Source organism: Manacus candei, unplaced genomic scaffold (assembly GCF_025592945.1).
Source record: "Manacus candei isolate 608988 ecotype Guabito, Panama unplaced genomic scaffold, ASM2559294v1 h1tg000307l, whole genome shotgun sequence".
NCBI lineage: Eukaryota > Metazoa > Chordata > Aves > Passeriformes > Pipridae > Manacus > Manacus candei.
This window is the reverse complement of record NW_026138355.1, coordinates 26838-52935: the sequence shown is the minus strand read 5'-3', so window position 1 is coordinate 52935 and position 26098 is coordinate 26838. Positions and strand designations below refer to the sequence as shown.

The following is a 26098-nucleotide window of genomic DNA, read 5'->3' as shown; positions in this document are numbered from 1 at the left end:
GTCCCCAGCCCGGCTCACTGACTCCTGGGGGCCCCTGGAAGCCAAGAGCCAAAGGCCGACCCCCCCAGAGTGCAGCCCCACCATCTGCACTGGGGCCCCAGGGCTTCCCTTTCCCAAGCAGCCTCTGCAAAGCCTTGTCAGAGAAAAAACTGGGTGACCCGAGTCCTGGATGCTTTTAGGAAAGAGGTCTGAACATTTCTTGAAGATTGGAGGGGGGTGACTTTTTTATTCTTGACCTTTCCAGTTCTCCATTTGGGGGCAGGATGTCCTCTGGGCCAGTGTTTTGTTCCCTTTGCAGTGAGTGCAGCCTCAGAGGGCTGAGCCCTCTCTGGCTGGGCTTGGCCTCTCCTGCAGAGACTCAGGCCTGGCTGGGCTGCCCCAGGCAGACGCTGCAGGAAGAAGAGCTCAGGCCGCCTGGGTCTGGTGTCCCTGGGGCTCAGCCTGTGCCCCATTGCTGGGCAGGGGCTGAGCCCCACCTCTGCCTGGGGGCCTTGGCCAAAGGGCTGCCAAGGAAGAGGCCCAGGAGCCTTGGGGCCTGCCCAGCTTTCCTCCTCCCTGGGGGCTCTCAGTCCTCCCCTGACACCGGGTGGGCCCAAGGCCTTGCTGGCTTCGGGCTCACGGCCCGCCGGCACCATCCCAGCGGCCTGACCCCTCTCCTTCCCCTCTCTCCAGCCTCTCCTGCCTTTTCTGCCAAGGGGCCATCCAAGGCAAACCCCGGTTCTCAGCAATGGCACCTGTGGCACGGCTGCAAGGCTCCAGTGGGCCAGGCAAGAGCAGGAGCACCGAGAGCCTGAGGAGCCAGGAGATGCCCTGGCTGGGCATGGTGCTGCTGCGGGACGAGTTGACACCTCTGCACAGTCTCTGCCCGTCCCTGCCAGCCGACTTCTGCCCAGGCTCTGGGCACGGGGACGCAGCACTGACACTTTTCAGCCCCCGCGCTGTTCCACAGAGGCTCTGATGTCACAAGGCCCTTGCCTGGCAGCCAGGAGATGGGCAAGGTAAGGCAAGGACGGAGCCTCTGAGCCACCAGCACGCTGTCCCCAAAGGCTGGGGTGGCACAGAAGCCCAGAGTCCCTGAGCTTGGCAGAGACTTGTGAGATCAACCGGCGTCCAGCCTACGCCCCATCCCCAGCACGTCAGGCAGAGCACGGCACTCAGTGCCATGGCCAGTCTTTGCTTAAACACCTCCAGGGACGGTGACTCCACCACCTCCCTGGACAGCCCATTTCAATACCTAATCCCTCTTTCTCTCCAAAAAGTCCTGCTCCTGTCCCTGACAAACAGCCCCTGACAGGCAGGTCCTCGTGTCCTCTTGTCCTGTCGCCTGTTGCCTCGGAGAAGGGGCTGACCCCCACCTGGCTCCAGCCTCCTGTCAGGAAGTTGTGGACAGGGAGAAGGTCAGCCCCGAGCCTCCTCTTCTCCAGCTTGGAGAAGCCCAGCTCCCTCAGCTGCTCCTCACAGGCCATGCACTGCAGACCCTTGCCCAGCTCCATTGCCCTGCTCTCCACCCACTCCAGTCCCTCAAGGTTCTCCCTGAATGGAGGGGCCCAGAGCTGGACACAGCACTCCAGGGGTGGCCTCACCAGTGCCCAGTCCAGCAGAAGAATCCCTGCCCTGCTCCTGCTGCCACACTCTTTCTGATCCAGGCCAGCCTGCCCTTGGCCTTCTTGCCCACCCGGGCACCCGCTGGCTCAGGTTCAGCCTCTGTCCACCAGCACCCCCAGGGCCTCTCCCACGGGGACCCTTTGCAGCTCCTCTGCCCCCGGCCTGGAGCTGCAGGGGGTTCTTGTGGCCACAGGCCCCAAAGGCACCAAAGGCACTCTTGAACCTCATGCCCACAGGCTCGGCCCAGAGGTCCAGCCTGTCCAGGTCCCTCTGCACAGCCTTCCTACCCTCCAGCACATCCACACTGCAAGCCAGCCTGGGGTCCTCTGCCAATTTGCTCATGGAAGACTCAATGCCCTCCTGCAGATCCCCACGAAAAATAGGCAACAGGACTGGGCCTGTTACCCAACAAGTTCTAGTGCTTGACAAAGGAGCCCACCCAGCAGTGGGGAGAAACTGCTGGCAGGAGATTGAATGGGGGCAAGAGACAATGGATGATGGACAAGTTCTGGGCCATGGCCATTTGTTAGAAAAACAAAGCAAAAGTTTAAGGCCTGCCATATTTCAGTGGTGAGAGACCTGGCAGAGAAATCTATTTTTGAGACCTGGACACCAAGAAGGCAGAATTTCTAAACCACAAAGACCCTTAGAGAAACCAGAGACGAAGACAAAACTAACACAGACAGTTACTGAGGCTCTCCCTATCCAGGGAAAAGACAAGAAAAGGACAAAAATTGTGGACTAAACATCATGCAAAGTGAGAAACCAAGAGCCAACAGAAGAGAGAATAAGAATTCCTGCAGAGAACTGGTAAGCCAATGGACAGGAATTCCTTTGTTTGCTAAAATGTAAAAAGAGTTAAAAGTTTTGAGAACTGATGTACAGGTGTTAGAGAGCAATTCCTGTGTCCCTTCAGCGCTGAATGAAGTAGGGTCACCTCTGGAACCCAACCAACTGCTCAGAGATTTTATTCCCCAGCTTTCACTGACGGTTTCTGGGGACCCAGATGAGACAAAGCAGCGCCAACAGGGCAGAGCAGAGGAATCATTGGCCCTGCAGCGTGTACCAAAGGAGTTTTGGGGAGATCTTCCAATTCCCTGGTCTGGAGAGTTAACCACCCCTTCTTTTGTGGGAAAAAGAACAGGCCATGAATTTTCGGTACTTGATTTTAAGGTCTTTTGCCTGCACAAAAGGCACAGCAATGGGAAGGAGGCAGCGTGAGGTTGAGAGGTTTCTGTCATGGTTTGTGGGCTTGGGTGAGATTGGGCCAGAATTACAGGACACCTGTAAAATCTGGACTTTAGGAAAGGTTGGGGAGGGTTGGGAAAGGTGTTCAAAGGGTGGTTTTGCCTGAGGTGTTAAACATGGGAGTGGGTCTGTCTTCCCAATTCCCAAGAGAAGAGATCCCAGAAAGCTCCCCTGCAGGTTGTGTTTTAAGGAACAGGAGAAGAGACCGAGGGTAAGGGGTTTCTTTCCTGGAGGGAAGGGCTGTCGTTCACTTGCAGGAGCCCTGCGCTGATATTGCCAGTCTGACTGCCCAAACTGAACACAGCTGAAGATTCCTGCCAGACAAAAGGTGGCAGGACAGAAAGCTCTTGCTGCCCATGGAGTGCCCAGGGTGGCCCCCCAACTGCATGTGAAACCCAAAGGTTCCAGGCTTTGTTTCCTGGGGGAAAGGCCGTGACATCCCAAAGAGTCCCGTGGCAGACAGGCGGGGCTGCACTGTGGGGGTGTGAGGTGTTGGTTCTTTGGTTTCCAGGGGCTATTCCAGAATGGAGAGGACAGGCTGTGACATCACAAAGGGCCCCATGGCACAAAGGTGGGGCTTCACTTTGGCGTTGTAGGGCGTTGGTTCTTTGGTTGCCAGGGCCTATTCTGGAATGGAGAGGACAGGCTGTGACAAGAAGTGCGAGTCAGAACTGCAAAGATGGGCGCAAAACCACCTTATGTGGGCATATTCTCTGCTCTGCCCTGCAGACCGTTTTGTTGGGGTGAAAACTCAGCCTCTCTGCTTCCCTCTCCTGAGGGACTTGTTCTTAGACATCCCTTTCCCCTACGCTCCTTTCAAAAGCCCTCCTGGCAATTCCCAAGCCTGTACCCGGCTCTCAGCCCCTCTCTGGCTCAGAGCCCTCAACTCATCTTTCAGAGAGCTGGGCCTGTCAACCCACCGTCCCTTTGGCTGGCTGTATTGGGGAGGGGTTCGGATCATACTGAAGCTGAAACCACGACACCATTGAAAGCTCAACAAAACTGATCTTCATTAGCAAGAGGTGGCCAACAAAACGAACAAACCCAAAGGAGAGGAAGGAAGAGAGAAATAAGCCCCCAGCATGACCTCCTCCAGTCACCCAGCTGTTGCCCATAAAGTTCTCTCACTGACCTAGAATGCCTGTAATTACCAATGGCAGGAGCTGCATCCTTGGAGAGTCAGTAAGTTCACAAACTGGCAGGTGTCCCTGCCAAAGGCAACGGTGTCCTTGATGTGGAGCTTGCTCCCCTCCAAAAAAAGAGCTATCTGCTTTTATACAATTAATTGAGTCCCCTCAACCTCGGCAGGTGTGGCGAGCACCGCCCAGCCAGAGCCCTCAGTCCCACCCCTTGGTGATGTCAGTGCATCTCTTCTGCGCACGCGGGGCTTTCCCTGCGCTTGTTTATCTGTACTAGGGGGAATTTGTGCTGAAACTTTTGGTCCGTGTTTGGCCCCAGCCACCTGCAGGAGTTTATATTCTCCCTGCCATGAATTCCGCAGTGTCACAAGGTTCCTTTTTTTCCATAGGGCCCTGCAGTGTCCCAGTTGTGCCTTGATTCCAGGAGTATCCAAATTCTCCCGGGGTTCCTTTGGTCTCAGGAGGTCCGGCAGTGTCCCAGCGGCCCCTTCATTCCAGGCAGGCCCAGGGAGACGAAGCCAAAGACGGAGCCCCGACCCCGTCAGCATCTTGGGGGGCGGAGGGGCAGGACCTGGGAAACGGCTGGGAAGGGACTGGGATGGACTGGGATGGACTGGGATGGACTGGGACTGACTGGGACAGACTGGGATGGACTGGGATGGATTGGGACAGACTGGGATGGACTGGGACACCAGGATACACCAGGACCAAGACTGGGACCCAGCAGGACCCCCTGGGAGCAGGATCTGAGCCCACTGGGACCCTGCAGGAGCAACAGGGATCAGACTGGGAGCAACTGGGACCACACCGAGGGCTACTGGGAGCAACTGGAGGCCACATAGGATATAGTGGGAGTGTCTTGGAGTCACTGGGATCATACTGGTGGAAACTGGAATGTTACTGGGGCATCTGGGAGTGACTGGGAAGGACTAGGAGCATGCTGAGGGCTCTACTGGGATATACTGGGAGTGTCTGCAACCATGGTGGGGGTGACTGGGACCATACTGGGAGTGACTGGGACTACGTGAAGGGGAATTAGGACCAGGCTGGGGGCAACTGGAAGGAACTGTGAGTGACTGGATTTACAATAGAAGCAACTGGGATTGACTGGGACTGTCAGGAGGGAGGACTGGGATCATACTTGGAGTGACTGGATCTGTGCTAGGGGCAACTGGGAGCAAGTGGGACCATGATGGGGACAACTGGGATCATCCTGGGATCACAGTGGGAGAAGCCTGGCCCATGCTGGGAGCAACTGAGACCACCCTGAGGGTGACTGGGGTCATCCTGGGATCATAGCAAGAGTGAGTGGGATCATGCAGGAGGTGATTGGGATCATACTGGGAGCAACTGGGAGTGCACTGGGGATGACTGGAAGTGGCTGTGAGCAACTGGGATCATGCTGGAAGCTTCTGGGGACAACAGGGAATGAGTGGGACCACATGGAGGAAACTGGGAGCAACTGGGAGAGACCAGGAGTGACTGGGATCATCCTGGGACTGACTGGGCGCTGAATGCGAAAAATCGGTCCGAGAAACTGCTCAGAGACTTTTTTATCTTTAAGCAGCAAGGGATTTGTTTATTCAACGTTGGGAGCAAGCCAGCTGGCGCTGGACAAGCTTGCTGGAACGCTTCACACAAATCAGCATTTTTCTACAATCTTCAGCTGGGATTAAATGCATATTCAAGTGATTACAACATCTATCGATGCATATTAATAACAGGCGGAGTAGAGGTGGAGCTCAGGCGGGGCTTGGGGCGGTGTTTCTCTTGGCCCTCAATCCTGAGGGTACTTCCACTCTTCCTCCATGGCTCTGGGGGCTTCAACTCATCTTCCTCAGCTTGACCTTCCTTCTCTTCCATTCTTCTTGACCCGCTCACTGAAGCCTGGAAAAAGCCCTGGCTCCCAGCCTATTCCTCCTATTCCAATGTCTCCCTGATCCTGCTGTCTCTCTAATTTATCCCCTCGAGGCCTAGGACATGTTCCTGTACTATTCTCTGAAGCTTTGCTCCAGTCAGTAGAACAGAACGAGCACAGATGCTCTTGGATGTTGGTAGCTTGTTAGCAGGCCCCAATTTCTTAGTTAACTCTTTTGGGCCTGGCCTCCTGTTTCCCCAGGGACACAGCCCGGGCCCGGCTGTTCCCATTCCCATTCCACGGGTTTGCATTCCTGTTCCAGGTGTTCCCATCCCATTCTAGTTGTTCCCATCCCATTCCAGGTGTCCCCATTCCCATTCCAGGAGTTCCCATTCCCATTCCAGGAGTTCCCATTCCCATTCCATGTGTTCCAATTCCCTTTCCAGGTGTTCCATCCCATTTTAGGTGTCCCCATTCCCATTCCTATTGTCCCTCCTCCCATTCCTGGTGTTCACATCCCACTTCTGTTTTCCCCATTCCCAGTTCTTGGTGTTCCCATTCATATTCCAGGTGTCTCCATTCCCAATCCTATTGTCCTCATTCCCATTCCAGGTGTTCCCATCCCACCTCTGTTTTCCCTATTCCCATTCCAGGTGTCCCCATTCCAATTCCTGGTGTCCCCAGTCTGCTCCCAATGTTCCCATTCCCATTCCTGATGTCCCCATTCCCATTCCAGGTGTCCCCATTCCCATTCCTGGTGTTCCCATTCCCGTTCCAGGTGTCTCCATTCCCATTCCAGGTGTTCCCATTCCCATTCCTGGTGTTTCCATTCCCATTCCAGGTGTTCCCATTCCCATTCCAGGTGTTCCCATTCCCATTCCTGGTGTCCCCATTTCCATTCCAGGTGTCCCCATTCCAATTCCAGGTGTTCCCATTCCCATTACTGGTGTTCCCATTCCAGGTGTCTCCATTCCAATTCCAGGTGTCCCCATTCCCATTCCTGGTGTCCCCATTCCCATTCCAGGTGTTCCCATTCCAAGTGTCTCCATTCCAATTCCGGGTGTTCCCATTCCTGGTGTCCCCATTTCCATTCCAGGTGTTCCCATTCCCATTCCAGGTGTTCCTTCCCCATTCCACGTGTCCCCATTCCCATTCCGACTGCCCCCATTCCCATTCCTAGTGTCCCCAGTCTGCTCCCAATGTCCCAATTCCCATTCCAGGTGTTCCCATTCCCATTCCTGGTGTTCCCATTCCATTGCTATTGTCCCCATCCCATTCCTGATGTCCCCATTCCCATTCCAGGCATTCTCATTCCCATTCCAGCTGTTCCATCCCATTCTAGGTGTCACCGCTGTCATTTCCCTTGCTGGTTTACCTTTAAACCAGCACACCAGGTCTGTGCCCAACGGGGGTCCCTGTGGATCATCCAACGCGGGTCCTCTCATGGCTGATGGAGTTGGAGCAGCGGCCGAAGCTCTTCCCGCAGTCGGGGCACTCGGGGCTTCTCTTACCGGTGGGTCCGTTGGTGGGAGGTCAAGGCAGAGCTGTCCCTGAAACTCTTCCCACACTCCCCACACTTGTGAGGCCTCTCCCTGATGTGGATGCGAAGGTGGGTGTAGAGGGTGGAGCTGTCCCACATTCCCTACACGTGTAGGGCTGTTCCCCAGTGTGGATGTGCTGGTGGCTGAGCAGCTTGGTGCTTGTGCAGAAGCTCTTCCCACATTCCAAGCACTTGTAGGACCATTCCCTGGTGTGGATGCAACTGTGTTTGCAAAGGCTGGAGCTGTGCCTGAAGCTCTTCCCACACTCCCCACACGTGTAGGGCCGTTCCCACTGTGGATCATCTGGTGTTGGAGCAGGTGGGAGCTCCGCTTGAAACTCTTCCCACACTCCTCACACATGAAGGGCCGTTCCCCACTGTGGATCATCTTGTGTTGGAGCAGGGTGGAGCTCCGCTTGAAGCTTTTCCCACACTTCCCACACGTGTAGCGCTGTTCCCCACTGTGGATGCGACGGTGGCTGAGGAGGGTGGAACTCTGCCTGAAGCTTTTCCCACACTCCTCACACGTGTAGGGCCGTTCCCCAGTGTGGACGTGCTGGTGCCTCAAGAGGCTGGATCTCTTGCTGAAGCTCTTCCCACATTCCAAGCACCTGAAGGGTTTCTCCCTGCTGGGAGGCTGCTCAGGGACCACCAGCTCGCAGCTCCGCCTCAAGCTCCGGCCGCCTTCCCGGCACACGCTGGTTCTTTCCTCCTCACAGCCCCCTGGGCTGGCTTTGGAGCCCCTCCTGCGGGGGCATCTCCGGCCCTTTTCCTCCCCGCTGCCTTCCTGCACCGGGGAGCCCTTCAAAACGGCCTCTCCCACCAGGCTCTGCCGGGGGGATTTATCCTCCGCGCTCTCCGGCCTCACCTCGGGGCCTGGGGCAGGAACCAACAAGGACACGCAGGGGATTTGCCTCCGGCCCACAGGGAAGCCCAAGGACATCCCCCCAACTCCGGCCCCGGCAGGACGGCCACAAAAGACAAAAGACCCACCCAAAGGGGCACTGACTTCCTCCTCACCTGCCTGGGGGGCCCAAGGCATCTTCCTCTTCCTCGCAGCCTCCTCCTCCATCCGCCCAAGCTTTGGGAAGCAGAAATCCTGATAGGGAGGGAAACAAGGGGTGAGTGCGTTTCCTTGGGGACTCCTCCTGCCCAAGTCCAGCTCTAGGACTCACCGGGCATCCTGTGTCCATAAAAACCCCCAAAACACCAACATTCAGCCCAAAATCCCCTCCCAGGAGTTCCCCCTCTCTGCTCTCTGGGGTTAGGGGGGTCCACCCTGTCTGGCCTGATGGCACTTCTGCCTGCATTGGGGGTCCCCCTTCTCCGGGCTGCCGGGGGGTCCCGCGGCTCCAGGGGGTTCCCACTCTCCGGGGTCCCCTTTAGTGTTGCCAGGGGGGTCCCAGGGCTCACTTCTCCCCACTCTGCCTCCCGGGGCCGGCCGGCCCTCCTCTCTCGGCTCCCACCCTCGCAAACCTCTTGGCGCTCTCGGCTCCCACCCCGCCTCAAGGCCCCCCCTCCTCTCCACACTCCAAGGCCTTCCCCCTCTCCGGGACCCCCGCTTAAGGGGCCCGGCGCTCCCTCTCTGCTCCCCCCCTCCAGCATTCCGGGGGTCCCCCAGCTCCGGGATCGCCCCTCTCCGCTCTCCCCACTCCGCGGCTACCGGGGTTCCCCCCCGGCTCTCACGGGGGCCCCCAAACCGCTTTCGCCCCCCCGCCATTGCCCAGCCACCGCCAGGACCTTTTGGCTGCTCTTCTTTGTGCTCCCGCTCGGCTCCTCCCTCGGCTGGGCCGCCGCTTTTGGCGGGTTTCCTCCTCCGGGATCCACCCCCTGCAGCCCTTCCCCCCCTGGACCAGCCCCCTTGGGCCCCCCTTGGGCCCCCCTTGGGCCCCCCTTGCCCAATAAGTCTGATTATACAGACAAGCAATTGCTTTTAATCCACAAAACCCAAATGTATAACCCAGCACCCTGGGGCATGAACAAAGTGGTTTTCCTTGGGCCCCCCCCGAGTCCAAATGAAAGGGAGAGGGAAAAAAAACCTGCTGGTGGGAGAGCTGTTGCAGTCTGGTCAGAAGTGGTGATTGCAGTCCAGTTGAGGGTGGTGGTCTCAGTCTAGTTGAGAGTGGTGAGCTGCAGCCTTCCTCTGGATCCCACGAGTGGTGGAAAGGTTCTGAAACTCCAGGTTTATATATTCTCCAGGTCAGGCAGGAATGGTCAGTCGTTCCCTCAGAGCGGGGAATTCCATAAAAGGATATGAGGGTTCTCTGAGCGGGGAATTCCATAAAAGGATGCTCAGTTTGTTCCCTCAGAGTGGGGAATTCCATAAAAGGATATGAGGATTCTCAGAGTAGGGAATTCCATAAAAGGGTATGAGGACAGGGACACCCTCCCCACCTCGCAGCCCTCCCCCCGACAACAGTTCCTGGGAAAATGGCATGGAAGGCCATAGAATACACACTTTTGGGCTACACCCATCCAGTGAGGAATCGGTCCCAGCTGTTCTAACTAGGACACTGTGTCCGTCATCGCTGCCATCATCATCATCATCGGCCTCGTGGCAGTCGGTGTCTGGAAGCTCCGATCCGGTAACTCCCGGGATGGGGGTCGGCAAGGGGCACGGATCCGCCCGGCAGCATTCCGGGGATCCTGTGCCACGGGTGCTGATCCCACTTTCTTTCCATAGGGAAGAGGGAGGGGAATGGATATGACCCCGTGCCCACCAGTGAGTCCCAGCAGCGTGTGTGGATCCAGATCCTCTGTGCAGGGATCCCAGGATGCATGCCAGGATTCCAGAGGGGAATGGGGGCCTAATGGTTGGAGCGGGATTGGAAGGGGATTGCAGCTCAGGGCAGGATTCCAGAGTGGGATCAGGTGGAATTGTGGACTGGGATCAGGGCTGGATTCTGGAGTGGGATTGGGGTGGGATGGATGGAGTGGGATTGGGGTGGGATGGACAGAGCAGGATCAGGAGGGATTCCGGAGCAGTTCCTACTCTCCCTGGGCTCCACAGCCGGCTCCATCCCCTGGGATGGGAACAGGGACATGGTGACTCCTTTCCCCGCTCTCATCCCAGCAGGAATCACAACCTGAGCGATCCTGGAGCTGGATCCGCCCCTTCCCTCTCCCTGTGGAAAGGCAGGAGCTGCTGGCAGAGCTCATCCCGCTGCTCCCACCCACCCCGGCCCCCCTGCGGCTCTTCCCAATGGATCAACTTCCTGCTTTTTCCCGTGTGAAACCCAGGACCACAATTATTCCTGAGGCTTTAATTTGGGTGTGAAAATCTCCTGCTTTGGGTAATAAATCCTGGCTCCCTCCTCCGGCATCCGGCAGTTCCTCTGTGGGAATCAGGAATGGGAATGGAGACAGGGGGGCTGGGATGGGGACATTGGGGACAGGGATGGGGACACTGGGAGCAGGTTGGGGACAGCAGAAATGGGCATGGGAACTCCAGGAAGGGGAATGGGGACATTGGGAGCAGGTTGGAGTCACCAGGAATGGGAATTGGGGCACTGGGAATGGGAATGGGGACATGGGAGACCAGGATAGGGATAGTGGGGACAGGAATGGGGACAACGTGAGCAGGTTGGCTCAGCAGGAAGTGGGAATGGGGACAGGGATGGGAACCCCAGGAATTGGAATGGGGACAGGGATGGGAACCTCAGGAATTGGAATGGGGACAGGGATGGGAACCCCAGGAATGGGAATGGGGACAGGGATGGGAACCCCAGGAATGGGAATGGGGACAGGGATGGGAACGTGTCTCTCCAGGAGTTGGTTCAATCCAAAGGTCGGTCCCTGGCTCGAGGCCACGGGAAGCCCCTTCTTTGGGAATGTCTGGGAAGCAGGTGTCAGAGGTTTGAAAAGAGGTGTTGGAATTGTTTCCCAGTGTCCCCCCATTCCCATCTGTGTCTCCCGGGATGGGGTGGGTTGGAGCGGAGCCGCAGGTGCTGGGCAGGGGCAGTGGGGGGAGGGCGGCTCTCGGGGACACCGCGGTGGCCGCGGGGAGGGCGGGGGGTCCTTTGTTCGGGGGCTTTTGGGGTTTGTCCGGGACCGGACAGAGCGGGAGCTGATTTTGGCCACCTTGTTCTCTTTTCCTGACCGGAAGTTTTTTCCCCATGGGACACCTTGTGGAGAGTGACCGAGAGAGAGAGAGAGCCCGACCCATCTGGGAGCGAGGTGTTCTGCTTTGGGGACTGCCCTGGGAAAAGGGACTCCTTCACTGCTGGCTGCGAGCACACGGGGCTGAGAGAGCTTTGAACTGCCGGGACAGTTTCTCCCCCCCACCCGGGGATTTGGGACTTTGTTTTGTTTCTTCTGAAAGTTTTTGGTTGCACCATTTGTTGTTTATTCACATTTGGTTAATAAAAAGCTGCTTCTTTTCCTTTTCCACACTTCCACCTGAAGTCTCTTAATTTCTAAGTTCTAATCTTGTTTAACTAAGACCCAGTGCCCCCAGGGGGAGGAGTAGGAAAGGAGACCAAGAGGTGCTGTGGCCACTCAAACTGCAGAGGAACAACCTGTGCCAGTAGCAGCTGCCCCTCTACAGAAGAAATCCAAGACCAAATCAGCTCAGTTAGTGAGGGATGAAGGGGAAGCAGAGCCCTCAGAACAGGAGCAAGAGGCAGGGCCAGAGATAATCACCAGATCCCCATCCCAGGCTGAGCTGTGAGAGATGTGAAAAGATTTCAGCCTCCAGCTGGGAGAGCCCCTGCTGACCTGGCTGCTCCAGTGCTGGGATATCATGGCCCAGCATATGGAACTAGGTGGGGGTGCAGCCAAGCAACTGGGATCCCTGTCCTGGGATGTTGGGATTGACCAGGGGATTGGGAAGAGGACAGAGGGGATGAGAGCCGGGTACAGGCTTGGGAATTGCCAGGAGGGCTTTTGAAAGGAGTGTAGGGGAAAGGGATGTCTAAGAAAAGTCCCTCAGGAGAGGGAAGCAGAGAGGCTGAGTTTTCACCCCAACACAAGGGTCTGCAGAGCAGAGCAGAGAATATGCCCACAGAAGATTCTTGTGCATCCATCTTTGCAGTTCTGACAGGCACTTCTTGTCACAGCCTGTCCTCTCCATTCCAGAATAGCCCCTGGAAACCAAAGAACCAACACCTCACACCCCCACAGTGCAGCCCCACCTGTCTGCCACGGGACTCTTTGGGATGTCACGGCCTTTCCCCCAGGAAAGAAAGCCTGGAACCTTCGGGTTTCACATACAGTTGGGGGGCCACCCTGGGCACTCCATGAGCAGCAAGAGCTTTCTGTCCTGGCCCTTTTTGTCTGGCAGGAATCTTCAACTCTGTTCAGTTTGGGCAGTCAGACTGGCAATTTCAGAGCAGGGTTCCTGCAAGTGAACGACAGCCCTTCCCTCCAGGAAAGAAACCCCTTACCCTCGGTCTCTTCTCCTGTTCCTTAAAACACAACCTGCAGGGGAGCTTTCTGGGGTCTCTTCTCTTGGGAATTGGGAAGATAGACCCACTCCCAAGTTTAACACCTCAGGCAAAACCACCCTTTTAACACCTTTCCCAACCCTCCCCAACCTTTCCCAAAGCCCAGATTTTACAGGCGTCCTGTAATTCTGGCCCAATCTCACCCAAGCCCACAAACCATGACAGAAACCTCTCAGCCTCACGCTGCGTCCTTCCCATTGCTGTGCCTTATGTGCAGGCAAAAGGCCTTAAAATCAAGTACCCAAAATTCATGGTCTGTTCTTTTTCCCAGAAAAGAAGGCGTGGTGAACTCCCCAGACCAGGGAACTGGAAGATCTCCCCAAAACTCCTTTGGTACACGCTGCAGGGCCAACGATTCCTCTGCTCTGCCCTGTCGGCGCTGCTTTGTCTCATCTGGGTCCCCAGAAACCGTCAGCGAAAGCCGGGGAATAAAATCTCTGAGCAGTTGGTTGGGTTCCAGAGGTGACCCTACTTTACTCAGTGTTAAAGGGACACAGAAATTGCTTTCTAGCACATGTACATCAGTTCTCAAAACTTTTAACTCTTTTTACATTTTAGCAGACAAAGGAATTCCTGTCCATTGGTTTACCAGTTCTCTGCAGGAATTCTTATTCTCTCTTCTATTGGCTCTTGATTTCTCACTTTGCATGATGCTTAGTCCACAGGTTTTGTCCTTTTCTTGTCTTTTCCCTAAATAGAGAGAGCCTCGGTAACTGTCTGTGTTAGTTTTGTCTTTGTCTCTGGTTTCTCTAAGGGTCTTTGTGGTTTGGAAATTCTGCCTTCTTGGTGTCCAGGTCTCAACAATAGATTTCTCTGCCAGGTCTCTGACCACTGAAATATGGCAGGCCTTAAACTTTTACTTTGTTTTTCTACCAAATGGCCATGGCCCAGAACTTGTCCATCATCCATTGTCTCTTGCCCCCATTCAATCTCCTGCCAGCAGTTTCTCCCCACTGCTGGGTGGGCTCCTTTGTCAAGCACTAGAACTTGTTGGGTAACAGGCCCAGTCCTGTTGCACATTTTTCATGGGGATCTGCAGGAGGGCATTGAGTCTTCCATGAGCAAATTGGCAGAGGACCCCAAACTGGCTTGCAGTGTGGATGTGCTGGAGGGTAGGAAGGCTGTGCAGAGGGACCTGGACAGGCTGGACCTCTGGGCCGAGCCCGTGGGCATGAGGTTCAAGAGTGCCTTTGGTGCCTTTGGGGCCTTTGACCACAAGAACCCCCTGCAGCTCCAGGCCGGGGGCAGAGGAGCTGCAAAGGGTCCCCGTGGGAGAGGCCCTGGGGGTGCTGGTGGACAGAGGCTGAACCTGAGCCAGCGGGTGCCCGGGTGGGCAAGAAGGCCAAGGGCAGGCTGGCCTGGATCAGAAAGAGTGTGGCAGCAGGAGCAGGGCAGGGATTCTTCTGCTGGACTGGGCACTGGTGAGGCCACCCCTGGAGTGCTGTGTCCAGCTCTGGGCCCCTCAATTCAGGGAGAACCTTGAGGGACTGGAGTGGGTGGAGAGCAGGGCAATGGAGCTGGGCAAGGGTCTGCAGTGCATGACCTGTGAGGAGCAGCTGAGGGAGCTGGGCTTCTCCAGCCTGGAGAAGAGGAGGCTCGGGGCTGACCTTCTCCCTGTCCACAACTTCCTGACAGGAGGCTGGAGCCAGGTGGGGGTCAGCCCCTTCTCCGAGGCAACAGGCGACAGGACAAGAGGACACGAGGACCTGACTGTCAGGGGCTGTTTGTCAGGGACAGGAGCAGGACTTTTTGGAGAGAAAGAGGGATTAGGTATTGAAATGGGCTGCCCAGGGAGGTGGTGGAGTCACCGTCCCTGGAGGTGTTTAAGCAAAGACTGGCCATGGCACTGAGTGCCGTGCTCTGCTTGACGTGCTGGGGATGGGGCGTAGGCTGGACGCCGGTTGATCTCACAAGTCTCTGCCAAGCTCAGGGACTCGGGGCTTCTGTGCCACCCCAGCCTTTGGGGACAGCGTGCTGGTGGCTCAGAGGTTCCGTCCTTGCCTTGCCTTGCCCATCTCCTGGCTGCCAGGCAAGGGCCTTGTGACATCACAGCCTCTGTGGAACAGCGCGGGGGCTGAAAAGTGTCAGTGCTGTGTCCCCGTGCCCAGAGCCTGGGCAGAAGTCGGCTGGCAGGGACGGGCAGAGACTGTGCAGAGGTGTCAGCTCGTCCCGCAGCAGCACCATGCCCAGCCAGGGCATCTCCTGGCTCCTCAGGCTCTCGGTGCTCCTGCTCTTGCCTGGCCCACTGGAGCCTTGCAGCCGTGCCACAGGTGCCATTGCTGAGAACCGGGGTTTGCCTTGGATGGCCCCTTGCCAGAAAAGGCAGGAGAGGCTGGAGAGAGGGGAAGGAGGGGGGTCAGGCCGCTGGGATGGTGCCGGCGGGCCGTGAGCCCGAAGCCAGCAAGGCCTTGGGCCCACCCGGTGTCAGGGGAGGACTGAGAGCCCCCAGGGAGGAGGAAAGCTGGGCAGGCCCCAAGGCTCCTGGGCCTCTTCCTTGGCAGCCCTTTGGCCAAGGCCCCCAGGCAGAGGTGGGGCTCAGCCCCTGCCCAGCAATGGGGCACAGGCTGAGCCCCAGGGACACCAGACCCAGGCGGCCTGAGCTCTTCTTCCTGCAGCGTCTGCCTGGGGCAGCCCAGCCAGGCCTGAGTCTCTGCAGGAGAGGCCAAGCCCAGCCAGAGAGGGCTCAGCCCTCTGAGGCTGCACTCACTGCAAAGGGAACAAAACATTGGCCCAGAGGACATCCTGCCCCCAAATGGAGAACTGGAAAGGTCAAGAATAAAAAAGTCACCCCCCTCCATTCTTCAAGGCATGTTTAGGCCTCTTTCCTAAAAGCATCCATGATTCTGGTCACCCAGTTTTCTCTCTGACAAGGGTCTTCCATGGTTCCCCTCAATTCCCAGCCTGCCCAGGATCAGTTTTGGGGTCCCAACCCCCACTTTTCCCCCCTCTCCCACCCCTTACACATCATCCCCCAATCCCCAACTCCCTCATGCTCAGTTTGGGGGTCCCACCCTCCCCTTTTCCCCACTCTTCTGACCTCTCCCACCCTTTTCCCGTCGTCCCACAATCCTCAGTTGCCCTCCACCTCCACTTTTGGGGGGTCCCACTCTCCTCCCACTCAGTCTGGGGACCCACCACCCCTTTTATCCCCTCTGACTCACTGACCCCCCCTTCCCAACACCCCCTGTCACCCGAGAGCTCCTCACCTGCAGCGGGGGGGCTCCCAGTAACACCGGAGCCCATGAAAGTCCCCCCAAAAAAGGGTTAGGTGGGGTCCTGGTTGGGCTCTGAGTGGATTTGGGAGTACCTTTGTGGTCTGTGGGGTGGTTTAAGGGGACCCCAGACCACTTTGGGATGCGTTGGATGCCGTGTTGGGGTGCAGATGTCCCCCCAGATCTCTGGGAGTGTCTGCAAGTGTCTGCAAGTTCCCGGGATCATACTGGGGGTGACTGGACTCATAGTGGGATCATCCTGGGAGCAACTGGGACCATGCAGGGGTCATTCCTCCAGGCAGTGACTGAAAGTGCCTGGGGCCATACTGGACTCAGACTGGGAGTCCCTGAGAGGGAAAGGAACCATCCGGGGGGGAACTGGGAGAAACTGGGACCACCTTAGGGGCAACTGGGATCCTATTGGGAGTGACTGGGAGTGACTGGGATCCTAGTGGGAGTTACTAGGACCATACTGGAACCAACTGGGATCATGCTGGTAAAACAAAGGACAGAGGGAGGGGAACAGAGAAGGGAGGGAGAGAGAGGGGAGGGGGAAGTTTAGAAAGGATAAAGAGGAAAGAAAGACAAAAGAAAAGAAGAAAAATAAGAGAAAAAGCCAAGTTTAAACATTCAGTAAATGTGTGAGTCCCTGAGAGCTCCCGGGTCAAAGGCAGGGGAAGTGTTTGCAGGGGACAGGAGCCTGTTCAGGGCTCAGGAGCTGCTGCTGCCCAAAGGGAGGAAACGCACCGAGGGCTCGGAGCAGAGTTTGTGCTTTGGGGCCTTTGCCAAGAACCCGCAGGAGGGAAAGCAGTTCCAGCCAGGGGGGCCCAGGGGCTCCCAGCACGGGCCCAGGGGCTCCCAGTCCCCCCCAGGATGGGCCCAGTCACCCCCAGGATGGGCCCAGTCACCCCCAGGGTGATCTCAGTCACTTTTAGTCACACCCAGTCTGATCCCAGCATGATCCCAGTCACTCCCAGTCTGATTCCATTCTCTCCTAGTAGGATCCAAGTTACCCCCTGCAAGTTCCCAGTTGCTCCCGGTCAGTCCCAGTATAATCCCAGGCAGTCCCAGTATAATCCCAGTCACTCCTGGTCTCTCCCAGTACATCCCAGTGTCCCCCAGTGTGGTCCCACTCACTCCCAGTTGTTCCCAGTATCTTCCAGCATGATCCCAGTTGCTCACAGCCACTCCCAGTCACTCCCAATGTGGTCCCAGTCGCTCCCTGTATGATCCCAGTCACCTCCGACCTTATCCCACTTGCTCCCAGTATATCCCAGTTGCATCAGCATGGTCCCAACTGCCCTCAGAATGCTCCCAGTCACTCCCAGTATGACCCCAGTCACCCTCACTGTAGCCCCAGTTGCCCAAGCATTGGCCAAGCTGCTCCCACTGAGATCCCAGTGTGATCCCACTTGTCTCCAGCATGGTCCCTCTTGCTCCCACTTCCTCCCAGTTTCCCTGAGCAGAGACCCAGTTGCTCCCAATATGATCCTAGTATGATCCCTGTATGATCCCTGTATGATCCCAGTACAATCACAGTTACCCCAGCATGGTCCCAGTTGCCTCCAGCACAGATCCAGTCAATTCAAGTGTGATCCCAGTCTTCCCTCAGCAAGGTCCCAGTCAATCCCAGTTGCCCTGTTGTAGATCCAGTCACTCCCAATTGATCCCAGTTGCCCCCTGCAGGCTCCAAGTCACTTCCCAGAGTGTCTGTACCCGCCCTGCCCCCCCACCCCGCTCTCACCCCCTTTTCTCTCCCCACAGAGCTCCTGAGCCGCCGGCGGCCGCAGCCCCTCCCCGTGGCCTCGGGCCCAGCCGGGACCCCCCAGTCCAGCCCCACCTGCACTTTGGGGGGGTCGTGTGTCCCCCCCAGCCCTGCTTTTGTTCACACCCCAGCTGGCTGCTCCCAGTGCTGCCAGTAAAGCTTCCCAGTTCGCCGCACTCCTGGTTACTGGGGGGTAGTGGTGGGGCTCCAAAAATCCTGGGAACAGGGGGGTTTGAGCATTGTCAGCTCCTCTAGTCTTGGAAAAGAGGGGCTTGGGCACCACCAGTGTCTGAAAAACACAGGAACAGGGGGTTTGGGAACATTCAGACCCCAAAAATCTTGGGGACACGAGGATATGGGCTCTCCTAGACCCTAAAAGACCCAGGAACTGGGGGATTTGGGCACTGCCAGACCACAAAAGATTGTAAAAGAGGGGTTGGACACTCCCAGACCCTAAAAATTCTGGAAACAGCGGGGTTTGGGCACTCCCAACCCACCTAAAATCCCGGGAACTGGGGGGGTTTAGCACTTCCAGAGACACAAAATCTTTGGGAAAGGGATGTTCAGTCACCCCCAGTCCCTCAAAATCCTCGGAATGTGCAGGTTCAGGCCCTCAACATTTGAGAAAACTGGGCTTTTGGCACTCCCAGACTTGGAAAATGCTGGATAAAGTGGCTTTGGGCACTGCCAGCCCCTGAAAAACCTGGGAACAGGGGGGATTTGGCACACACAGACCCCAAAAATTGTGGAAAAGAGAGGTTTGGGCACACCCAGATCCCAAAATATCTGGGAAAGGGGGGGAGGTGCGTTGGCCAATGTCAGCCTCCCAAAAACCGAGGAACAGGGGGGTTTGGGCACCATCAGACCCCAAGAATCCTGGGAACAGCAGGAGTTGAGCAACCCCAGAGCCCAAAATTCTTGGTCAAAGAGCTATTTGGACACTACCAGACCCCACCCAAATGCGGAGAAGCTCCAGGCCCCCAAAAGTCCTGGAAAAGAGGGGTTTGGTTACAACTAAAAATGCCGGGAAAAGGGGGATTGGGCACCCTCAGTCCCCCATCTCCCTCTTGTTTGGGGCAATTCTGAGCTCCAGGACAACTTGATCCTCTGTTTAAGGTTCACTGGAGCTTTGGGAGCCCTGGCTGGGCATTTTTGGTGGGCCCTGAGCTCCCCCCTCCCCCGCAGCCCACGGACCCCCCGAACCCCCCAGCCCCGGGGCTGCCGCGGGGGCCCCCAACGGCCCTCAGCCAATCCCAAAGCGCCCACGCCGCCCGCGCCCAATCCCAGCGCGCCGCGCTGATGACTCATCAGTCGCCGGGAAGACGCCTCGAAAAAAGGGCCCCAACTGCGCCCTCAGCCAAGCCCAGCGCGCCCCAAACCCCCCAAAACGGCGCCGCCCGGCTGGTTTTGGGCTGTCAGCAGCTGTCCGGCGCTGGGCATGGAGCGTGTGCGGGGAGCTGGGGCCGTGCTGGCGGTGCTGGTGGTGCTGGGAGCCCCCCCGGCTGCGGGCGAGGAGCTGTCGGGTGAGCGGGGGGGGTGGGAAGGGTGGGAGGGTGGGAAAGGGGGGAAGGAGGGGAGAAAAGAGGGGGTGGGAGCCCCAAAAGTGGGAAGGAGGGGGGTTGGAAGTCCCAGAATGAGTGCGAGGGGGGTGGGAGCCCCAAAGTGAGGGCGGGGGGATCTGGGGATTTTGGGGCCGGTGGCAAAGGCGTGGGAGAGGAAGGCAAGGGGGTGTGGGAGAGCAGGCAGAGGGGTGCCCTGGGGGTCCCTGGGTGTCCCTTGATAGCTGGAGCGGTTCCCGGGGGCTCTGGGGAGGTGGGATCGGCATTGGGGTGGTCCCCAACCCCCCTGTCCATCCCCGGGGGGCTGATGGGGGGGTTCCCCCCCAGCCAAGAGCCGGTGCTGGGGCGTCCGTGGGGCAGAGAGGGGTGGGAAAGAGGGGTCCGGGGTGGCCCCCTGAGCTCCCAGCCTGCTGTGGGGGGCTGGGGATGTTGGGGGGACGGGGCACTCCCTGACCCGTGTCCGGCACACACAGGGGTGTTTGAGTGGATGAGAAAGGCTGAGTGTGACTTCATCAACGGCACCGAGCGGGTGAGGTACGTGGAGAGGCACATCTACAACCGGGAGCAGCAACTGCACTTCGACAGCGATGTGGGGGTCTATGTGGGGGACACCCCGTTTGGGGAGAGCTGGGCCAGGTACTGGAACAGCAACCCGGCAGAACTGGAGTACAGACGGACTGTGGTTGACTCGTACTGCCGGTACGACTACAAGATTGTCACCCCGTTCGGCGTGGAGAGGAGAGGTGAGTGTGGGGCAGAGCGCGTCCCCTCGGCCCCTTCGGCGGGAATGACCCTGGAGCCCCTCAAACCCTCCCTGGGAATCACCACAGACCCCTCAGCCCTCCCTGTGCCCTTCCCCATGCCCTTTGTCCCCTCCCAGTCCATCCCAGTCTCTCCCAGTGCCCCCCCCCCGCGTCCCCACGCGTTGATGTCATCGATCTCCCGCCAGTTGACCAATGAGAGTACGTCTCTCAGATGACGCTCCACTTGCCAGGCAGACCCAAACCAAAGAGTTGCCTCACCACGACTCAACCTCCCAGTCCCGAGCGCTTCCTTCCCAGTCCAGACCAGTCATTCCCAGTCCCTCTCACTTAACTCTCAGTCCCTCTCATCCCACTCCCAGACCCTCTCAGTCCATTCCCAGTCGTTCTCACTTCACTCCCACATCTCCCAACTCTCTCCCCAGTGCCCCCCCAGCCCAGCCCCTTCTCCCCCACTCTATTCCCAGTCCCTCCCACTGCCATCCCAGTCCCTCCCAGTGCCATCCCAGTCCCTACCAATGTCCTCCAGGCCCTGTGCCCTCCCTCCCAGTGCCCCCCAGCTCAGCCCAGTGTCTCCCCCGTCCCTCCCAGTGCCCCCCAGTGTGTCCATCTCGCTGGTGCCGTCGAGCTCCCAGCCCGGCCCCGGCCGCCTGCTCTGCTCCATGATGGATTTCTACCCTGCGCCGGTGCAGGTGAGGTGGTTCCAGGATGGGCAGGAGCTGCCGGAGCACGTGGTGGCCACCGACGTGGTCCCCAACGGGGACTGGAGCTACCAGGTGCTGGTGATGCTGGAAATCCCCCCCCGGCGCGGGGTCACCTACAGCTGCCAGGTGGAGCACGTCAGCCTGGAGCACCCCCTCAGCCGGCACTGGGGTACGGCCCGGCACCCCCAGCCCCGGGGGGGCAACTGGGGGTGACTGGGAGGGAGTTTGGGGGGTGCTGGGGGTGATGGGAGGGGGGTGGGAGGGTCCTCAAGGGGCCAGGAGGGGCTGGGTGGGATCCCTGCAGGGGCTGGGAAGGGACTGGCAGGAGGTTTCAGGGACCCCCGGGTGGGCTGGGGGAGAGCGGGCCGGGCTCTGTGGGATGCCGGGGGGTGCGTGGGAGGAGGTTTTGGGGGTGCTGACCCCCCCGGCTCCCCCCAGAGATGCCACCGGACACCGTCCGCAGCAAGATCCTGGTGGGGGTCGGGGGCTTCGTCTTGGGCTTGGTCTTCCTGGCGCTGGGGCTCGGCTTCTACCTGTGGGAGAAGGTAAAGGGGGGTCCCCAAATGGGGGTCGTGTCCCCCCCCTTGCTGTCCCACAGCCTCTGGGCCCCCCTTGCCCCCCCAGCCCCTTTGCTCTCACCCCCTTTTCTCTCCCCACAGAGCTCCTGAGCCGCCGGCGGCCGCAGCCCCTCCCCGTGGCCTCGGGCCCAGCCGGGACCCCCCAAACCCTGCCCTGATTTTGGGGGGGTCACCTTCCCCCCTTCCCTGCATTTCTTCCCACGCTAACCAGCTGTTCCCAGTGTTCCCAATAAAGCTTCTCAGTGCTCTGCACTCCTGGTTGTTGGGGAGAAGTGGGGGCTGCAAAAATCCAGGGAATATGGGGTTTTGGGCACTCCCAGACCAACAGAATCTTGGGAAGAGGTGCTTTGGGCACTTCCAGTCCCAAAACATCCCAGGATCAGGTGGGTTGGGGCACTCCCAGACCCCAAAGTACTGGAAAATAGGGGCTTTGACACTCAGACTCCAAAAATCCAGGGGAAAGGGGGGTCTGCACAAATGTCATCCTCTCAAAACCCCATGAACAGGGGGGTTTGGGTTTTCCCAGCTGCTCCAAAAAATCCTGGAAAAGAGAGGTTTAGGTACTTCCATACCATGGAAACTGCAAGAACGGGGGGCTTTGGGGACTCCCAGAACTAGAAAATGATGATGAAAGGTGGTTTGGGCACATCCAGAGCCCCAAAATTCTGAGAGCACAGAGGTTTAGGCAGATCCCCAAAAACCCAATGGGGCTTGGGGACTCCCAGACTCTCAAATCTTAGAAAAGAGGGGTTTAGGCACTATCAGTGTCTGAAAAACACAGGAACAGGGGCGTTGTAACATTCAGATCTCAAAATTCTTTGAAACGTGGGGGTATGGGCTCTCTTAGACCCTAAAAACCCCAGGGACAAGGGGGTTGGGGTACTCCCAGAGCTCTAAATACTGGAAAAGAGGAGACTGGACACTCCTAGATCCTAAAACTCCTGGGAACAGGGGGGTTTGGGCACTCCCAGACCCATAAAATCCTGGAGAAAGGTGGTTTGGACACACCCAGACTCTGAAAATCCTCGGAACACGGGGGTTTGGGCAATGTTAGCCTATCAATAAACCAGGAACAGGGGCGTTGGGGATGTTCCAGAACCACAAAATCCTGGAAAAGAGGGTATTGTTTACTCCCAGACCCCTAAATTTGTGCGAACGGGGGAGTTGGGCACTCCCAGTTCCTCAAATCTTATAAAAGAGCAGTTTGGGCACCATCAGCATCTAAAAAACACAGGAACAGGAGGTTGGGAACATTCAGACCCCAAAAATCTTGAGAACACGGGATTATTGGCTCTTCTAGACCAAAAAAATCCGAGGCACACGGGGGTTCGATCAACCCCAGACCCCAAATTATCGGAAAAGAGGGGTTTGGACACGCCCCTAACGGCCCTCAGCCAATCCCAAAGCGCCCACGCCGCCCGCGCCCAATCCCAGCGCGCCGCGCTGATGACTCATCAGTCGCCGGGAAGACGCCTCGAAAAAAGGGCCCCAACTGCGCCCTCAGCCAAGCCCAGCGCGCCCCAAACCCCTCAAAACGGCGCCGCCCGGCTGGTTTTGGGCTGTCAGCAGCTGTCCGGCGCTGGGCATGGAGCGTGTGCGGGGAGCTGGGGCCGTGCTGGCGGTGCTGGTGGTGCTGGGAGCCCCCCCGGCTGCGGGCGAGGAGCTGTCGGGTGAGCGGGGGGGGGAAAGGGGGGGCAAGAGGGGAGAAAAGAGGGGGTGGGAGCCCCACAGTGAGTGCGAGGGGGGTTGGAAGGGCCGGAGTGAGTGGGAGGGGGGTGGGAGCCCCAAAGTGAGGGCGGGGGGGTCTGGGGATTGTGGGGACGGTGGGAAAGGGGTGGGAGAGGAAGGCAAGGGGGTGTGGGAGAGCAGGCAGAGGGGTGCCCTGGGGGTCCCTGGGTGTCCCTTGAGCCCTGGATCAGTTCCCTGGGGCTCTGGGGTGGTGGGATCCGCATTGGGGGGGGTTCCCAACCCCCCTGTCCATCCCCGGGGGGCTGATGGGGGGGTTCCCCCCCAGCCAAGAGCCGGTGCTGGGGCGTCCGTGGGGCAGAGGGGGGTGGGAAAGGGGGGTCCGGGGTGGCCCCCTGAGCTCCCAGCCTGCTGTGGGGGGCTGTGGGATGATGGGGGGGCGTCGGGGCACCCCCTGATCCGTGTCCTGCACACACAGGGGTGTTCCAGAGGATCACAAAACGCGAGTGTCACTTTATCAACGGCACCGAGCGGGTGAGGCTCCTGGAGAGATACATCTACAACCGGGAGCAGCTCCTGCACTTCGACAGCGATGTGGGGGTCCATGTGGAGGACACCCCGCATGGGGAGAAGTTTGCCAGGAGCTTGAACAGCCAAAAGGAATATATGGAGTTCACACGGTCAGCTGTGGACTGGTACTGCCGGCACAACTACAGGGTCGTCACCCTGTTCACCGTGGAGAGGAGAGGTGAGCGTGGGGCAGAGCGGGTCCCCTCGGCCCCTGCCCCGGGAATGACCCTGGAGCCCCTCAAACCCTCCCTCGGAATCACCCCAGACACCTCAGCACTCCCTGTGTCGGTCCCCGTGGCCTTTTGTCCTCTCCCAGTCCATCCCAATCCATCCCAATCCATCCCATCTCTCCCAGTTCCCCCCCGCGTCTCCACCCCGCTGGGGCCACCGAGCTCCCGCCCCTCAGCCAATCCCAGCGCGTGTCTCTGGTGACGCTCCAGTTGCCAGGCAGACCCAAAGCAAAGACTTCCCTCACCACGACTCAGCCTCCGAGTCCCGATCGCTCCTTCCCAGTCCACACTAGTCCTTCCCAGTCCCTCTCACTCCACTCTCAGACCCTCTCGATCCATTCCCAGTCGTTTTCACTTCACTCCCACATCTCCCAACTCTCTCCCCAGTGCCCCCCCAGCCCATGCCCTTCTACCCCACTCTATTCCCAGTCCCTCCCACTGCCATCCCAGTCCCTCCCACTGCCATCCCAGTCCCTCCCACTGCCATCCCAATCCCTACCAATGTCCTCCAAGCCCTCTGCCCTCCCTCCCAGTGCCCCCCAGCTCAGCCCAGTGTCTCCCCCGTCCCTGCCAGTGCCCCCCAGCGTGTCCATCTCGCTGGTGCCGTCGAGCTCCCAGCCCGGCCCCGGCCGCCTGCTCTGCTCCGTGATGGATTTCTACCCTGCACCGGTGCAGGTGAGGTGGTTCCAGGATGGGCAGGAGCTGCCGGAGCACGTGGTGGCCACCGACGTGGTCCCCAACGGGGACTGGACCTACCAGGTGCTGGTGCTGCTGGAAATCCCCCCCCAGCGCGGGGTCACCTACAGCTGCCAGGTGGAGCACGTCAGCCTGGAGCACCCCCTCAGCCGGCACTGGGGTACGGCCCGGCCCCCCCAGCCCCGGGGGGGCGACTGGGGGCGACTGGGAGGGAGTCTGGGGGGTGCTGGGGGATGATGGGAGGGGGGTTGGAGGGTCCTAAAGGGGCCAGGAGGGGCTGGGTGGGATCCCTGCAGGGGCTGGGAAGGGACTGGCAGGAGGTTTCAGGGACCCCCGGGTGGGCTGGGAGAGAGCGGGCCGGGCTCTGTGGGGTGCCTGGGGGTGTGTGGGAGGAGGTTTTGGGGGTGCTGATCCCCCCGGCTCCCCCCAGAGATGCCACTGGACACCGTCCGCAGCAAGATCCTGGTGGGGGTCGGGGGCTTCGTCTTGGGCTTGGTCTTCCTGGCGCTGGGGCTCGGCTTCTACCTGTGGGAGAAGGTAAAGGGGGGTCCCCGGGGGTCGTGTCCCCCTTTCCCAGAGCTTGTGTGCCCCCCCCGTCCTCCCACCCCGCTCTCACCCCCTTTTCTCTCCCCACAGAGCTCCTGAGCCGCCGGCGGCCGCAGCCCCTCCCCGTGGCCTCGGGCCCAGCCGGGACCCCCCAGTCCCTCCCCACGCTGAATTTGGGGGGTCGTGTGTCCCACCTGTTGCTGCTGTATTTTGGTGCTGAAAAATTCTCCAGAGCAGTTAATTAGGGGTGAGATAAGAAAGGGTTTATTTGCCAAGGCTAAGATGTTACAAGACCCGCGCAGGCCGTGCCTGAGAGGTTACATTTCATAACACCATCCATCCAATCCCAGATGTGCCCACCCTGTGGCCTTTACTCTGGTCCGCCCTGGGTCGGCCCCCTTCAAATGAGTCTGGGGTGTATTTCGGGACCCCCCATTCATCCCATCTTCACCATCTTCAGAGCACAAAGGGTACATAGTTACCTAATTCTTGACCGTATTCTGTGGTTTAGGCCTTGATATGCTGTTCTGCCAACAATCTAGGCCTTGCCTTGACAAAAGACTAAACATTTCTATTGGATTTGGGGCTATGAGTGATATAGGGAGGATAGAATGGGGGAAGAGGATTAAGGAATGTATGAACAAGGGTGGTAGAGAGAGGGAAAGGAGCAAGGGACAAAAAGGGGGAGGGGAGGTTGCTGCTTTTAAAATCTACTTCCACTACTTATAAAACTTACAAGTCTTACAAATATTAGAAAAATAAAAAAACATTAGGGGCTTAAGGCATCAGTCCCCCCTTAGAGACTGGACAAAACCCAAAGGTCTTGTCCAATCTCTACTACCTACACCTACAACAACTATAAAACGGTGCATGCAGTGAGCTATTACACTAACACTAAGTATATACAATACTAAAATAAACAGTTGTCTCATCCATGTCCAGTTTGGTAACCATGAG

At 58.4% G+C, this 26098-nt stretch overlaps 2 protein-coding genes and 1 long non-coding RNA gene across 3 annotated transcripts; all 3 read left to right on the top strand.

The window, feature by feature from the left end:
- Nucleotides 1–9911: 9911 nt before the first annotated feature.
- On the top strand, nt 9912–10688 carry LOC127465012 (uncharacterized). The gene is made up of 3 exons (XR_007901813.1): nt 9912–9975; nt 10074–10112; nt 10467–10688. It is a non-coding gene; the product is annotated as an uncharacterized LOC127465012 (long non-coding RNA).
- Nucleotides 10689–18944: 8256 nt separating this feature from the next.
- Nucleotides 18945–22638, top strand: LOC127465015 (class II histocompatibility antigen, B-L beta chain-like). Its single transcript, XM_051775490.1, has 5 exons — nt 18945–19334; nt 19844–20259; nt 20731–21004; nt 21274–21404; nt 22612–22638. The coding sequence occupies exons 1-5, from the start codon at nt 19250–19252 to the stop codon at nt 22636–22638; spliced, it is 933 nt and encodes a 310-aa protein (XP_051631450.1). The 5' UTR covers nt 18945–19249.
- Nucleotides 22639–22957: 319 nt separating this feature from the next.
- On the top strand, nt 22958–25270 carry LOC127465008 (class II histocompatibility antigen, B-L beta chain-like). The gene is made up of 5 exons (XM_051775489.1): nt 22958–23083; nt 23578–23847; nt 24474–24755; nt 25026–25132; nt 25232–25270. The coding sequence occupies exons 1-5, from the start codon at nt 22999–23001 to the stop codon at nt 25238–25240; spliced, it is 753 nt and encodes a 250-aa protein (XP_051631449.1). The 5' UTR covers nt 22958–22998; the 3' UTR covers nt 25241–25270.
- Nucleotides 25271–26098: the final 828 nt, after the last annotated feature.

Excerpts from the sequence above, each read along its gene's own strand:
- LOC127465008 (XM_051775489.1), top strand. The coding sequence starts at position 22,999 with ATGGAGCGTGTGCGGGGAGCTGGGGCCGTGCTGGCGGTGCTGGTGGTG. Across the intron at positions 23,084-23,577 it reads TGCGGGCGAGGAGCTGTCGG|GGGTGTTCCAGAGGATCACA; the intron begins GTGAGCGGGGGG and ends CTGCACACACAG. Across the intron at positions 23,848-24,473 it reads GTTCACCGTGGAGAGGAGAG|TGCCCCCCAGCGTGTCCATC; the intron begins GTGAGCGTGGGG and ends CGTCCCTGCCAG.
- LOC127465015 (XM_051775490.1), top strand. The coding sequence starts at position 19,250 with ATGGAGCGTGTGCGGGGAGCTGGGGCCGTGCTGGCGGTGCTGGTGGTG. Across the intron at positions 19,335-19,843 it reads TGCGGGCGAGGAGCTGTCGG|GGGTGTTTGAGTGGATGAGA; the intron begins GTGAGCGGGGGG and ends CGGCACACACAG. Across the intron at positions 20,260-20,730 it reads TCCCCTCCCAGTCCATCCCA|AGTGTGTCCATCTCGCTGGT; the intron begins GTCTCTCCCAGT and ends CCAGTGCCCCCC.